This window comes from Daldinia loculata (assembly GCF_022478755.1).
Source record: "Daldinia loculata strain CBS 113971 unplaced genomic scaffold F4817scaffold_55, whole genome shotgun sequence".
Taxonomy (NCBI): domain Eukaryota; kingdom Fungi; phylum Ascomycota; class Sordariomycetes; order Xylariales; family Hypoxylaceae; genus Daldinia; species Daldinia loculata.
In genome coordinates this window covers 150,996-167,159 of record NW_026054909.1, presented here as the reverse complement: position 1 = coordinate 167,159, position 16,164 = coordinate 150,996, and the positions used below count along the sequence as shown (strand labels likewise).

The 16,164-nt window shown below is 49.2% G+C and overlaps 2 protein-coding genes across 2 annotated transcripts; both read right to left on the bottom strand.

Moving 5' to 3' along the window:
- Positions 1–116: 116 nt before the first annotated feature.
- On the bottom strand, positions 117–2,127 carry F4817DRAFT_319154 (amino acid transporter; the record flags this gene model as incomplete). Its single annotated transcript, XM_049301019.1, has 7 exons — positions 117–163; positions 235–865; positions 983–1,100; positions 1,185–1,258; positions 1,316–1,782; positions 1,844–1,892; positions 1,942–2,127. The coding sequence occupies 7 exons, from the start codon at positions 2,125–2,127 to the stop codon at positions 117–119; spliced, it is 1,572 nt and encodes a 523-aa protein (XP_049155865.1).
- A 2,561-nt stretch (positions 2,128–4,688) lies between these two features.
- On the bottom strand, positions 4,689–15,072 carry F4817DRAFT_347767 (uncharacterized protein; the record flags this gene model as incomplete). Its single annotated transcript, XM_049304593.1, has 5 exons — positions 4,689–4,813; positions 4,885–8,466; positions 8,538–8,668; positions 8,726–14,874; positions 14,942–15,072. Coding segments are annotated over 5 exons (10,118 nt in total), but the record flags the coding sequence as incomplete, so codon positions are not given.
- Between the last annotated feature and the right edge of the window lie 1,092 nt (positions 15,073–16,164).

Here is a 16,164-nt window from a genome sequence, read left to right as displayed (position 1 = left end):
TTACGGATTATCTCGTTTATTAATCATCAAGGGATTTCTCAATACTATCAATATCCCCCTTTTTAACTCGCCCGTTCCTTTCTAACCCCTAGTCGTAATGTAAGCAGTGCTTTCAACTAAGAATCGACAGCGAGTCCGTCTGATTCTGGGGGTCCCTGATACACTATAGCGAGCACACCGCATTAGTATTATGATTGTAGAAAGGGTGTCTGAAAGCATAATGGAAATGCTTACCTTTCCGAGCATATATGCCATACCATATTGCGCTAAGAACCATAAATCCAACGAAGACTACGATTGCGTAGTTCATATTAACCTCGGTTACCGGCAACACGGTAGGCATGGAAAACAATACTACTTCGAAAACAATCCAAACTATCGCGAGCCAATTAACAACCAATCCTAAGTATTTCCCCATAGTCCACTTAGCGCTATTAACTTCCTTGCGATTATGAAATAGTGATATAGCGATAGGTATCCCGTAAGATACGGCAAGAGATATAACGCCAACTGACACAAAGGCAAGAAATGCCGATGAAGATCCTAGGTTGATTAGTCCAAGGAGCATCTCAATGAGCGTAGTAAGGACAAGTGCCCAGATCGGCGTGCCGTGACGTTCGTCTATTTTCGACCAGAGGCGAGCAAGTGGAATGGCATTGTCCCGCGCGAAGGCCCATGTACATCTCGATGCCGCACAAGTAATGGAGATCGAGCAAAATAAGGTGATTATAAGGACGAGCAAAGTAAGAGCGAGACCACCTCCAGGTGATCCCATAACTCTTCCGAAAATATACGGTAATGCTTGGCCTACTGGTGCCGTGACTATATCCGCTAAGTCTGGCAATGTTGCGCATAGAGGAATTATCTGGACACATAGACGTATTTAGTAAAAGTTTTATATCTACCTAGCTTTAATGTTTTTAAGAGTCTTTTCATTCGCGTAACATTCAAAGACTATTGAATCGAGAAGGTGAGTACTTACAAAGAATAACCCAGCAATGCCGCCAACCGGTATGCAAAGAGATATTGCGTTTGGTAGTTTAACCGTGGGATCACCACACTCCTCTGCCATTGACGAGATCATCCCAATAGCTGAAAACCTGTCTTACCATGAGCTCGCAATGTTCGCAAAGGTCAGAGGGGAAAGATATCGTAACTCGAGAAAGGAGACTAAACAAACTCACGTATAGGCTGCAGGTAAGATGCCGATCCAAAATGAAAAGCCATCCCAGCCAGAGAGCGACGTATCGTAATTTCCCTAGAAATGAAATTCTCAGTATATCTTTCTCCACAACACTGAGCAAATATTTCTTACCAAGGTGTAGCTAGGAGAATGTCTGCCAACATCTGCCTTCACGGATAGGCAGATGCAAGTAACCACGATGCTAATGGCTGTAAATATAGCACATATCGTGTCGACTAATGGGAGAATTCCATTGCCAAAGGCAACTATAAAGAAAGTAAGAATGCACACGGCATAGAAGATAAGCAAGAGTTGCCAAGCCTCTATAGTGAAGTCTGGCTTGAACAATGACACTGCCGCAGCCAGCATGGACGCGAACCCAAAGTTGACCGACAGAGTGATGGTCCAATTTCCGATAAGCCACGTCCAGCCGGTGATGAAGGAGAGAACTGTCCGATATCTCGGGCTAGCGAGCTGGAAGCTCCAATAGTAAGGGCCCGCTGAAGTCGGATATCGAGAGGCCAGCTCGCCTAGTGAAAGGGCGATGCATTCGCCGAGTATTAAAACCACAATCCATCCGAGAAACATTGGCAGTTGGCCTGATATCTAAGGGTTAATATAAGGAAGGACAGACATGCAGCGCGATGATTGGCCACTCACCACCCCCATAGATAGCGCTAATAAGAGGACCACCGAAGCCATATGGTATCTGGATACATTCAGATATCTAGCCAATTATTCCATTGGTTCAGACTTACGGCAGCGATCGCTAAGGATTGGAATAATAAAGTAAACATGGATCGGTTGCGTCGTAGTTCTGGCTTGTAACCAAGCATCGTGAGGTTCTGCACATCATGGATTGTTCCGAGTTGCGTATGTCCCTGTTCGAAATCCACAACGGCGGACAAGCCAACCTGTGGGATCTTTTCCTTGATAGAACTCATTATGGTATACGATCAAATCCACCTATTAAGTCTGCTTGACTTGGACAATAAGTATGACGATATTATTTATAGAAGGACGCTATGAGAATATGAAGTTGAGAAATATAAAATCTTAACCATCAGGTTGCTATCATGAAATATAGGTAGGTACCTATATAAGCTGCTCATTTCAGCTTATCTAGGCGCATCGCTTTAAGCCATTCGCGGAGGTTCGGAATCAGGTAGGTATAGATAAGCATCTTTCATAACATGAACATTATGCACCCCGGAGTATAGTGTTCTTCAGTTATTTCTGATGAAGATCGCCAGTTTGTCTTAGGTATTTCTTTATGTCTTGGCATCGCCCGCCCTTATCATTGCTATAGTAGCTTTCTGGTTCGGCCTCTAGCCTCTAGTAGCCTATAGTAACAGTTCGATAGATAACGCCCGTACATGGTTGTCGATTGCATTGATAAGGATGTAGGACCGTAGTAGGTAGCCTGGAGTATGTAATACATATGACATTCCCCTCACATCACCAAGGCGCGACGTATTTGAATCCGATAAATATCTGATAAAGCTACCACTCAAGTACAGGGTGAAGTGGATTGATGCTTAGAATCCTAGCGGCACGCTCACAAGGCGGGTTAAGACTGTGGCGCTTAATATGTCCAAGACAATACCGAGGATTTAAAACATTAAAAGGAATAATGTTTTGAACAACTTGTTAAAATGTTAGTAATTACAGGGAAATTAGAGATTTCGGGTTACCTGATAGGGCTTAACACATGAACCTAACCGTTACGGAGAAAATATCGTTTCATGACCACTACCTACCTTCCATTTACCGATGATGTCCTACGGATAAGAAAGATTTCTTAGACTGGTGGAAAGCAGCGAGTTCGATGAGTCAGTTAATAGCTTGACCTGACTTGGACCTGACTTGATCTGGTTTAGGTAGATATATTTTATGGGAGATCTATCCGATTCAGGTCGAAATTATTTTTATTTGTAGCAAACAGGTAAAAAATGAGGGTATATATATACCTTTGAGTAGTGGATTTGGAGTAAGAAATTTATGTGGCTGACGTGGCTAACGTGGCTAGACATGTGGCTAGGTATGGCTTTATAAGGGCTCCCAGGTCAGTTCCAAGATCCGGCCAGGTAAGCCTCATTTTTTTCAATATATTTGACCTGACTCATCGAACTCGCTACATAGGTTGCTACCTACTCGGACGTCGAGGGTAGCCTTTTCTACTTTTTTTAGGGGAGGACAGTGTGGAATGGGCAACATTTGTAGAGAAAACTACCTAGTTTCTTTACAAAAATATGCTCCAGATAATACTAACAATGTACTAAGAGAGGCTGTGCCTTGGTAGCACGGATCCCGCCACAGCGTGGATGGGCATGTGGCGGCATGGAATGTACCTAAAATAGGTAAGAAACAGATTCGATCCCTCCATAACCCTCCGATGTACGGCTCTAGGAGGCATGGTTTTGCCCTAATAAGGGACCGTCCCCACGATAAACCCAACCAACTAACCAACTAACCTACTGTATAAATATCTACTAGTTACCTACCTACCTATATTCTAATATCTGTTAGGCTCTACTTCTGAGTCTTCAAGAGTAGTGGAAAGTAGACAGGGTCCCTTCGGCTCTTTAGAGCGTCTAAGAAAGCAATAACAAATCTTGAGATCCCCAGAGGCTTCGCCCGATATATCCACTCCGTTAATGACAATTCCTCAATAGCGTCGCCCTCTTGGTCCTCGAAGTGCTGCCTTAGCTTCTGCCAGGCGATCCTCTGCCCGCTGGGATGATGAATAAACCTCACCCACTTCCCTTCGTCCGAAAGTTGTGGTGCGACCATGACATGGAGAAAAATGCTATCGGCAATGTCCCCTACTGGCGCGTAGTCGACAAAACCCTCAACCTTCTCTAGGGTCGGAATGGCCTTCAGCGTTTTGCTATACTTCAAAAGCGTGTTTGCTATTTCCGTCGGCGGTGCCCCTTCACCGACTACTGAGCATGACCGATGAACCCGTACTGGGAGCCCAAACTGCTCTGCTACGGCCTCAAGATATCGCTCGCACGCCCACTTCGCCGCCGTCAAGCCATCTGATCCATCCACTGGGGGGTAAAAGCGCGAGACCGAGATTTCACCAGCGGTTGTCTGGCCAGTAAACAGAATGACGCGATTGGTGGACACGAAATGAATGGGAATCCTGCGTGGCAGCGCTAGACGGGCGAGGTATTTCGTCGCTCCCAGTGTTTGCGGGCGGAGCGATTCGTAGGAATTCAGGAAGGACCCTTCGCCGCCAGCATGAATAATAACATCGACTTCCCGTGATAATGCCTCGGCTTCGGCTTCGAGCAGGCCCAGAGTCGGCATGGCGAGGTTGCCTACGTACGTCCGGACTTTGGCGTACTCGGGTAAATCTGCTGTTGGCTTGAACGCGTCTATCTTGGGTACGCCGATACAGTGCACTACGGAGATGGAGCTGTCCCGTACCAATCTGCGCAGGATGGCACCCCCCAGAAATCCAGTCGATCCTGTCAATAGCATCACTTTACCCTTGGACTGTGGTTGTGGCGCCACGACTTGTTCTAACGGTTCTGGCAGCTTCGCGGATATATCAGTCTCACTATCCCAGTCTACGAGAATTTTCGCTGGGTTGAGGGCAGAATCGGAGTAATCGACTTTTTCCTAATGAGAAACACTGGGTGTTAGAGACATATCATAGTTATCTCGAGAAAAATGAGCTCAATTTGCCATACCTGGTCAGCCACGTTGAACTCGGTTGAAAGGGGCGAGCCCTTCTCTTCATCATCCGCCCGGGCTTTCTCTTGCGTACACTGCGTAGCGATTCTCGATGCCATGCTGCTGAGTGTATTCGCTAGAAACATGTCCACCAGAGGAATTTCAACACCGAAGCTTTCCCGAACAAGTACTTGAAGTTTCATGAGAAGTATTGAACTACCCCCGACGTGAAAAAAGCCTGTGTCCCTTCCAACGTGCGACGCATCAATCACGTCCGGGAGTGATTCCATCCATAAATTTTTGAGCCGCAACTCTGTCGTTGAAAGGGGAACTTGCTGTTCTGATTCGCTAGGCGCCGGGAGTGGGATCGAATCAAGGGCTTTCCTATTCCTCTTTCCGTTGATAGTAGTGGGAAGATGGTGTAGTGGAATCATCATGGCCGGAGTCATGTATAGTGGCAGAGGCAGTTTCGAGGATAGTTGCTTCAGGTATCCTATGGTATCGCTAGGCGAGGAATCAAGCGCGAAGACAACAAAGGCGATGAGGAAGGGAGGATCACCCCTGACAGTGACCGCTGCATCAACTAAGACCCCTTGCGCTGTACGAAGAATGGTGTTTGCTACATCGTCGAGATCAATACGGAAGCCCCTAAACTTGATCTGCGAGTCAGAAGCTGAGCGGCCGAGGAATATAATGGATCCGTCAGCAAGAAGACGACCTCTATCCCCACTTCGGTACATCCGGACCCAGCCATTTGTTTTGTCTTCGGTGAAAGCGAATGGATTGGAGACGAACTTCTCTCCAGTAAGTTTATCGTCATTAATGTATCCAAGAGTCACGGTGGCTCCTGCGATGCAGATTTCCCCTGGAAACCCAACGGGAACGGGTCTCAGGTAATCGTCAACAATAAAGACAGACACATTCGGTAATGGCCGCCCTATCGAAGGGTACTCTTCGACTGAGTTAGACTCGCTGTCGTTGTAAGGCACATCCGTGCTCGAGAAAAAACAAGCTTCCGTTGGCCCAAACCAATTGGTAAGGGTGACGCCTGGTAGACCTAACCGGCGGAAGTCGTGCTTGAGCTGAGACGTCATGTTCTCTCCTGCAGAACAGGCAAGTCTCCAGCGAGAGCATTTCTTCAGATAGCGGCTCCCATAGCACAGTAAGGCAGAATACTCAGAGGGAGTGGCCAATGTGAGGGTGATGTTTTCGGAAGCCATTAATTTCGATATTTCAGTTGAATGTCCTTTGATCGACTGAGGCACGACGACCAGTGTTCCGCCCTTCGCGAGGGCAATGAATATCTGGTACAGTGAGACATCGAATCCCAGGGAGCTCTGTTGTAGCACTATCTCCTTTGGGTGGACCTCATTATTTTCCATGAGCCCGTACGTGCTATTCATGATATTGGCCTGTGATAGCAGTACTCCCTTGGGTATACCAGTGGAGCCACTAGTATAGATTGCGACGGCAGGGATGTCCGCTCGAGAGCAAGCTGTCGTCGACAAACAGTCACCTCTGCCTAGGGAGGACAAGTTGAGTGCTTTCGTTTGGTGCCCGCTCAGTGATAGCGCTATCTTCAGCGTATTTGCCTGACAAAGGATCAAAGGCGGACGAAAGTCTTCGATCATGAAGGCTAGACGGGCTGGCGGATTTTGAACATCAAGTGGCACGTATATAGCACCTAGTCGCAGTATTGCTAGTATTGCGGCCATGGTGTCGCTCGAGGGCTCGAGGAGAACCGCTACATAGGTGCCAACGGCCACCCCCGCGGCCGAGAGATTAGTGGCGATAGCATTGCTCCGATTGGCAAGCTGAGCATATGTATAGACATTTCCATAGCCGTCTTTGACGGCGATATCACTAGGACTGCTTTGTGCTATAACTTCCACGCAGCGAGTGATGGTTTCTGGGAATTCAAATCGCTTCTGTCGGCTCCTACCCACGTGTACTTCCAATAGTGCATCTGAGAGGCTGAAAGGACTGGAGTCATCCAAGCGCTGTTGTGGGTTGTGGCAGATTTGATCCAGTAGATGGATGTAACTCCGGACTAGCAAGTTGCAAGCATCGCTCGTGTACAAATCGTCCCGCACTGTAAGGGATAGGAAACAGCTGTCCTGCGTAGGCTCTGTAATCGTAAAATGGAGGTCATAGGGATATCTGACTTCGTTTACTGCTCGATGTCGCAGCTCACAATCACCGAGGGATGTCTGTCGAAGCGCCCCCATGCGATAATTTACCAAGACTTGGAATAGAGGAGTGTGAGTTAGCGACCTCGCTATGTTCAGATCTTCTAACAAGACGTCGAATGGTAGTCTGGAATGGGCCAGCGCCGCGTATACCTTGCGAGCGATGGTCTGCGCGGTTGCTTCGAAGGTTTGCGCCAAATGTCCGCGGTAGAGGCGCAGAGGAAGGAGGTTCAAGAAGAGACCAAGTGCATCGAGAAACTTCCCGTCCGTCCTGTTCGCGTCGAGTATGCCAATACAGAGGTCATCCGCGTCTATAAAGCTAAAGAGTAATGTTTGTATCGCGACGAGATGTAAGTGAAAAGGGGTTATATGAAGCTGCCTACTCAGCTGCTTAACTTTCACTGTAAGGTGCTCGGGGATCCGCGAATTAGCTGTGTGCACGCCATAGGTTTCGGAGGCACAACGTGAACGGACGCGAGAGAAGGGTAAGAGAGGCAAAGGGCTGGGTAAGGTAGAGAACTCGTCCCTCCAAAACGCTAGGTCATCCGTCAGCATTCCCCTCTCGATCTGAAGCCTCTGATCTGTGGCAAAGTCCACGTATTGGACGGTTCGCGGTATCAAGGGTAGCATTCGATAAGCTGTGTCTAAGTCCTGAAGGAACAAGGAAAAGCTCAATCCGTCCATAAGGATATGATGATAGCCGAATACGATCATGCTCCAAGATGGCGTCTGAGATAGAAGCGTAGCACGGAACGTTTTCCCCTTTTCTAAGTCGAACACGGAGTTTCCCATGCGATCAAATTCCTCTTGTGCATCGGCATCGCTGGATATCTGCCTGTGTTCTAGAACTACTGGGGACTCTCTAAGGATGCCTTGCATGCCGCTCCCTGTTTCAGTCTGCGTGAAAAAGCACGTTCGAAATGGTTGGTGGTGGGACACAGTGGTCTGGAAGGCTTTCTTGAACCGCGGTATGTCCAAGGGGCCTTTGATATCGTAGAGAAGAACTACATTGTATCTCGTAGGGTCTCCACTATAGGTTCTCATGAACCAGAACCTGGATTGGGCGAAGGACATGTGCTCTGTCCTCTCAAAATTTGAATATGCTTCTGGTGGAGAAAGGTCAGAGTGCAGCGGAGCCGGCGACGGCGATAGTGGGCAAGCAGCATCTCCTGGGGAATCTGGTACCGTCGAGACCCGAGGCCTAGCGTAGAGTTGGGCGGAGACGGCGTAGTCGTCGTCCCCCTGAACTAAATCTTGAGTGCTACACTGCACGGGGAGTGAAACTGGACGTAGATGCGTTGCCTCTGCGATTTCATTCTGGAGGTTCCCATCTCGCTTCATTCCGAGTACCATGTCTTCGCCGCCTTCGCCACCAGGACGACCTTTCGCATCCTCTGCGTTTTCATTTGACTATATCCCTATTAGCTAAACGTTGTACTCTAAGACCCAAGATAGGGGTGCAAAATAAACGGTAGGGTTACATAATCTCTGGATTGCGATCGGCTCGTCAAGGACGCCGAGTGAAGAGACAGGTCAGTCGTCGAGTTGTCTTGGGAAGCGGTATGATCCGTAACATGGTTGTCATCGATGGAACTCATAGGGCTGACATCTTCTTTTTGAAGGCTTAGCTTTTCGTATCGAATCACCGCTGTTCGGGATTTGAACTTACTGGCGTTTCCCAGGTCAGGAGTAGGGAGTCTTGCAACAACAAAACGACATAGTTCGATAATGGTGTCGCCACTGAGTAGTTTCAGGACTGGTACGTCAACTTTGACCTCCATGATAAACCACGATCTGATCTCAATGGCGATTAGTGAGTCAACTCCCAGATGAACCAGGGGGGCGTGTTCGTCAATGTTGTCGGTGCTCAGCTGTAAGATCCTAGCTAGCCTTGAGGAAAACCCTTCTTGAAGTATTCTGGCAGCATCAGCTGAATTTGCAGCGTTGGCAAGCTGTTTGCCCATGTGCACGACATTAGCTCCGCCCTGCTGCTCTGACATGTCATCCTCGAAGAGGATGAAATGTGAGAACCTTGGATTGTAATACCACGTCGGTCTGTTATCTGCACTAATGGAACCCGGAACGCTTTCTAGACCTGTGATGATTTCTGGCTGATGCCCAGAGTTGGGGCGTCCCGCTTGGATAGCCTCGAGAAACATGGTGTGAAACTCTGGTTCGGTAATCGGCAAGCAGTGATTCATTCTACGTAGGTACTCCTCCAGAGCCGGGCCAGCACGAGAAACATAGCCGATCTCTGTAAGCATGCCAATGTCGATTACCGATGCTGCAAAACCTCGGCGTCTTCTCTGGGTAGCAAGACCCGCCATAAACATATTGGCGGCGGCATAGTTGGACTGACCGCGGTACCCGGCAGCAGCAGAGACGGATGAGAGCAAGATGAAAAAATCGAGGGTTTTATCCCAAAAGAGTTCATCAAGGTTTATCGTTCCATCGACTTTTGGTCTTAAAACGTTGGTTAGCGAGCTGAAGGTCATGTCAGCAAATATCGAATCAGAAAGAACCATTGCTCCATTAACCACTCCAGCAATAGGGGGCATCTGGCTGGAGATTTCGGAGCAGACGGATAACAACGCTTGCTTGCTCGAGACATCCATTTGAAATACTTTGATATTAGCACCCATGCTCTGCATCTCTTCGAGCCATTCTCGGCCTATGTTAGCATGCCGGCTTGTCAATACCATGTTCCGAGCGCCATTAAGAATCATCCAGCGGCAAAGGGATTGTCCAAGATCCCCCGTCAAGCCGACTAACAGATAGGTTTTATCGTGAGATAAGTAATATCTCGGCTCCAGTGGGTTGATGGTTACCGAATAAGTCCCTTCCTGAGTCCAGTCGACGACACAGAATGAAGAATTCTCTGCGGCAACGGTTGACAAATCCCCGGCTAAGATCTTATCTGTCAGTTCTGACTTTCGCTCTGCGTTATGTCCCACTTCTGAGCACGAGATGGCCATTTCAAGGCTCTGCTGTAGAACTGATGCAGAAATTGTCATCTGCGCCGTTGCTTCTCCTCCGATGAACTCCATCGCTTCTTGCGCGATGCAAAAGCTGGGTAAACAGGCGACAATGGGAGTAACGCCACCCTGCCTCCTCGACCAATCAACAAACTTCATGATGTTTCCCGGTAGAAGTTTCTTGATTTCGCGGTGCGTTGCGAGTGGGTGAATATAAGTCCACAGGTCATTACAAGAGGTTGTCGGGTGCGAAGTGGTGCACACAACTTTGATACCTGCTTGGAGTGCTCTCTGAGCTACAATATCAGCTACAAATTCCCGAGGCTGATGCAGTAGAAGTATTGAATCTCTAGGCACCGAAGAAATGAGATTCTGTGCTACGAGCCCAGCCGCGATCGTTCGAAGGTGGTCGTATTCCTCATCCTCGGGAACTCCGCATGGACACATCCAGTCCGCATGAGTTTCAATGATGGACGAATTCGATTTTGAAAATGCAATTACTCTCTGCCTTGTGTTAATGACTGAACCAAGGCAAAGGTACAGACGGGCATTCGCTACGACTTTGATAGCACATAGTAACGAATACCTAACGCGAACAGTCACATAACCCGCGGGTTGCGAACTGAAAGTATCAACCGGGTTCCCCTGTCGTAAGCAGTGAAAGCCCCCGTTGCGAGAAATATGCACTGCAGATGTCATTGCCGACACCTCTTTGATAATGGGCCTTCGTAATGAGTTTAATCTCTCGTTCAGCTCCTTGTCCGGAAGTATACGAGGAATCATCAGCGCCCCTTCTTCTAAGGCTAGTTCAGGCTCCGTAGACCATAAGACATCCTGGTCTAATAAATCCTTCATCACCAGTCGTAGAAAAATTGTAGTCAATTCTGTGGCGGTGACCGCTGGGGTCTGCTCGCCGTTGATATCTAGCATTTGTAGGTCCATGTGAGGCATCTCGTTCAGCAGGACCCGTGCCACGCCGATCATCATGTTGGAGTGGGCATTTCGTCTTCCACAATTCTGGGTAACCCAAAGGATCCGTTTTGTTTGGTTGAACAGCTTCTGCATTCCTAGAAAGGTTGTGCTTGTCATGGACTCAAACACCGGCTTATCAAGCTCGGTCAGACAGAGTACGTTAGCCGTCAGTGAAATCTCGACCGCACCGAGCGACTCGAGATCACCTATCACCAGAGTACGGCTCTTCCACATTGGCAAAATTTCACAAAAGCCGCGAATCAGCCCGGATACTTGCGTAGTTTTTCCACCGATAATCAGAAGTTGGTCACTTTGCGGAAACAGCTCAGGGGAAAGCAACGGCTGCCGTATCATATTAACGTTTTGATTGATCGCTTGACTGAGTATAACAGAGTACATGTGCTTGGCGGGATTGTCGGTATCATGTAAGAGAATATCGGTTCCCGAGAATCCAGTTTCCCGTAGGAGAGAATCCCATTCTAGGGCTGGGATGCCGGGGAAGAGTCGGCGGCCATCATCGCCTCCGAGCCACCAGCCCGGCAAGCCACCCATGACATAAGCGGTGCGCAGAGAGCGACCCGTGGGCTCTAAGAGGAGAAGATATCCGCCAGGCTTGAGAAGGCCTCTCACATTTTCCACGGTGCGCCTTAGCGCGTGCGTGGCATGAAGAACGCCAGACGCAACCACAATATCGAACGAATGGGCCGTGAAGCCTTGACATAAAGGATCGTTTTCAACGTTGAACGTCCTGAACACCATTCTCCTGGAATATTTTGAGAACCGCTCTCTGGCCTTCTCGAAAAATCCGCTGGAGATATCGGTGTACACATAAGAAGAAAAAGCGCCATCTATACTGTCAAGGATTCGAGACGTTGTTGCCCCAGTTCCGGCTCCAATTTCGAGTACTCTTAGCTGCGGATACCGGTGAGTTATCTGTTTGGCCATGCGAGCTAAGTTGCCGTACGAACGAGGCAAGCCAAGTGCGTTGTCGTAGAGGCGGGTGAGCAATCCATCTTTCGTCAAGACTTCCAGCATTGTTATCTCTCCTTTCAAAACTGCGGGAAAACTCTCTGCCACGGCATTTGCGGCTTGCAAGTCCACGGTCTCGGGGAATTGCTCGATCATCCGAAGTAATTCGTCACGGGTATCACTCTCCCAATCTTTCCTAATGATAGGATGCTCACCGAGAGAGATCATGGACAGGACAGAATCAATGTACTCAAAGAGTCGACGGTGATACCATTCAAAGTGTGCGATCTCCTCTCTCGGGGTTCTCTCCGATAATTCCTTCAGGTAGACGTGCGATAAACGTTCAAGAAGCTCCGGTAGCTCGGAATCCTCTAATGAAGGTACTTCTTTGCTCTCATCTTTGGATGCAATACCGCAGGAGATATCAGCTTCCCAGATGGTTTGAGAAAATAGAAGTCTATCGTTCCCCGGATTTGCATCCCGGATCATCTCCATAGACAAACCCTCGACTTGGACTTCCAATTGGCACTCTTTACTGGAGATATCAATGTCTGCACAGACTGAAGGTGGAGAATCTCGAGAGGCTGGGCCGATGCTTGTAATATGAGTGTCGATAGTTGCATTGACGTGCTCATACAACGGAGCATACGCGGGAGCGGCGCTGACGCGCATTCTCCGCACGCTTACGGGGAAAAAGGGGCTCCGGGCGGCAGTAACCGAACCTGCGCTTGCAAACACCGACTGAAATGCTGCATCTATCATGGCGGGATGCACGATAAAGGTCGGGTTCATATCGGCTTGGCACCAGGATGCCGACGTAGTAGCCGTATTCGTTGTCCGCTGTATGGCCGTCAAGCCTCGAAATAATCCGCTGTACTCATAGCCGAGCTCAGAAAGGGAGCGGTAAAACCGGTCAACATCGATCGATAGCATAGACCGACTAACAAGCCGCCTTTGCGGTAATGTCTGGACAGATGGTTCTCCAAAAAACAAACTTATAGTACCACTACAGTTCAGCTCTGGGTCGGTCTTCGCGGTCTCAGGGCACGAAGAGCACACGAACTCGGCTTTGAGTGTGTCACCCTTTTCTTCTTGGAGTCGAAGGGTAAAGATTGTTTCGATACCCGTCGAGTCTTTGGTTAGCATCATAGCTTGTGCTATGTTGACATCATGTAGCTCAATTAGTTTGATGGAGCGGTTTTGAAAAAGGGACTTTGAAGCTTCCAAAGCCATAGCAAGATACGCTGCACCAGGGAACACAACCTGGCCCTGGATTGTATGGCCCTGAAGCCATGGTATTTCGCCTAAATGGATGATATTCCGCCAACGCATCTCACGGTAATAGTCATCTGGGCGCCGTCGACCAAGCAGCTCATGTTGCTGATCACTGCGGAAGCGAGTATTTCTAGAAAGGCGTGACTCCTTCCAGTATACGTGTTCATGGTCCCATGGGTAGGAGGGCAGGTTCTTTAGAAGAGCGGGCCGCGGCGCGCCGTGCGAACGTTTGAAAGCGTTCCTATACCCATCGAAGTCAATCGCTGCTAACCTCCCGAAGTTCGTCCAGATATATCCAAGAGCTCCAGAAACGGCCTCGACGTCATTCTCTTCACGCCTCAATAGGCCACAATAAGGAATAGTAGTGCCCAAGATAGATTTGATTGTCTGGGTAACCGGACCATTCAACACAGGGTGAGGTCCAACTTCAAGAGCAATATCGAAAGGGACCATGTCATGCATTGTGAGCTCAATAGCCTTAGAAAAAAGAACTGGTCTGACCAGGTTGTCCGTCCAATACACATCCTGTAGAGACTCCAGATTGCGGATGCAATCTCCAGTGACGGTGGAAATCCAAACACACGAATCCTTCCTGGGCTGGACTTGAATATTGCACGCTTGAAGCGACCGTAAATAAGGTTCTACGCACAAATGCATGTGGTGAGAGTGATATGCCTTATCAACTTTCAAAAGTTTCACGGAGCATTTCGTTTCCAAGGCTTCGTAAGCTTCCTGTATCGCATCCGTGTCCCCAGACAGGGTCACGCTGGTTGGGGAATTGCTGGCTGCCACACAAATACGGCCGGTGAACTGTTCTGTCTGACAGAAAGATAAGGCATCGCCGAGAGAGATATTACTCACAGCCATCATAGATCCCGGACTGCGACTAGACATGGTATGGTAGCCCCGATAGTAAGCTATACGGATCGCATCGGAGGAGGACAAGATGCCAGCCGCGTATGCTGCGGCTATCTCCCCTGAGGAGTGACCCACGACCATATTAAACGATATACCGGCGCATCGTAAAAGATCAACCAGAGCAATCTGTACAGCTGTGCAGAGCGGCTGCGCTATCTCGGCCTGATAAATGCGGGAGGATGAAGCATCAGCCATGATTTCATCCCTCAGAGACCACGAGGGGGGATCCGGCACACTCGCTAGAGAATGTTCGCAATGCTCGATAACATCGCTGAACACAGTCGAGGCTAAAAGCAACTCCCGTCCCATCCGTGGCCATTGCGCTCCCTGGCCCGTGAAGATGCCAAGGATCCTGCGATCCGTCTCAGAGCTGACCCAGCGCGATCGCATGCTAGTAGTGCTAGGTGGCGCATCTCTCAATCTCTGTGCCTGCTCGTCCATGGAAGCCAGCAAGCGATTTTTTGTTACGCCGGTGAAGGCCGCTCGAAAGGGAAATACGGTTCGGCGTAATTGCAGGGTCCATGATAGATCCTCAAGGTTAATAGAATCATTTACCTTGATATGATCGGCCAGCAATTCGATGGCTGAGACGAGAGAAGATGGTGAGTGGGCAGAAATGATCAGTGGTCCGAGCAAGCTCGCTTCCTGGGTCTGCGTATGCTCGAGCTTTCGGCATTCCGAATCATAACTTTCTATAATAGCATGCGCACTGGATACGTCTGCATGAGCATCATGACACATGGGAGAAAATCTTGAGGGGCAAGGCAAGGACTCACTTTGTGCCCCCAAACCCAAAGGTATTCACACTAGCTCGCCGGGGACAACCAGATCCTACATCTGGCCACGGGCGAGCCTCAATGGGGATTTCCAGATGCGTGTAAAAAGGCTCAATAGCGGGATTAAGAGTGTTAAAGTGCATGTTGGGCGGTATGATGCCGTGCTGCACAGCAAGAGAGGCCTTCAGGAGACCGGCAAGCCCAGCGCAGCCTTCGAGGTGGCCAACAACGGTTTTGATAGAACCTACGTAAAGCTTGTTTTTCTCTCCAGAGACGTTAATAGCTTCTTCGGCTGAAGAATAGCTGAGGTCGGGAAAAAAGGCATTCCTAATTGCCTCGGCCTCGACGGGGTCACCTGTCGGCGTTCCCGTCCCATGAGCCTCGAGATACTGGCACCTCTCAGATTTCAAGCGGCAGTCGAGTCCAGCCCGGCGGTAAGTCTCACGTATCAGCGCCGCCTGGGCCGACGCGCTGGGCATGGTGATTCCCGGCGTGCGGCCATCTGAGCCAACCCCAGTTTCACGAATCACGCACTCGATATGGTCCCCGTCCTTCAGTGCTTGGCTTAGTGTCTTAAGAATAACTGCCGCAAAACCCTCGCTTCTTGCGTAGCCGTTAGCGTTGATATCCCACATTCGCGATCTTGAATCGGGGGAGAGCATGTGGAGTTTAGATTCAGCGATGTAGGCCTCAGGGGTCAGGATTAGGTTGGCCCCAGCAACGACAGCCAATTTCGATTCGCCACTGCGCAGGCTCTGGACTGCTTGGTGGACACCGACGAGGCTTGACGAACAAGCTGTGTCAATGGTCATTGATGGGCCCTTTCACCCTTTTGAGTCAGCGCAAGGAGGGCCGTTGTTGCGAGGCATCCACCCAGTGCAGTATTACATACCTTCAAGTCAAAGAAATAAGAAATCCGATTGGAGAGGATACTGTTCGCGGATCCTGTCACTGCGTGTCTGGACATGGTATCCCAATCCCCAAGCTGAATGGTGGAGTGATCCGACGACATGACACCCACATACACCGATGTCTGTGAACCTCGCATCGCCTCAAGCGTCATTCCCGCAGACTCCATTGCTTCATAAACCACCTCGAGCAGAATGCGCTGCTGAGGATCCATGGTCTCGGCCTCCAACCCAGTTGTGTTGAAGAACACTGCATCGAAAAGTCGATAGTCTTGCGAAAGTAGATACGATTTCTGTACGTTACCAGTGCCATGG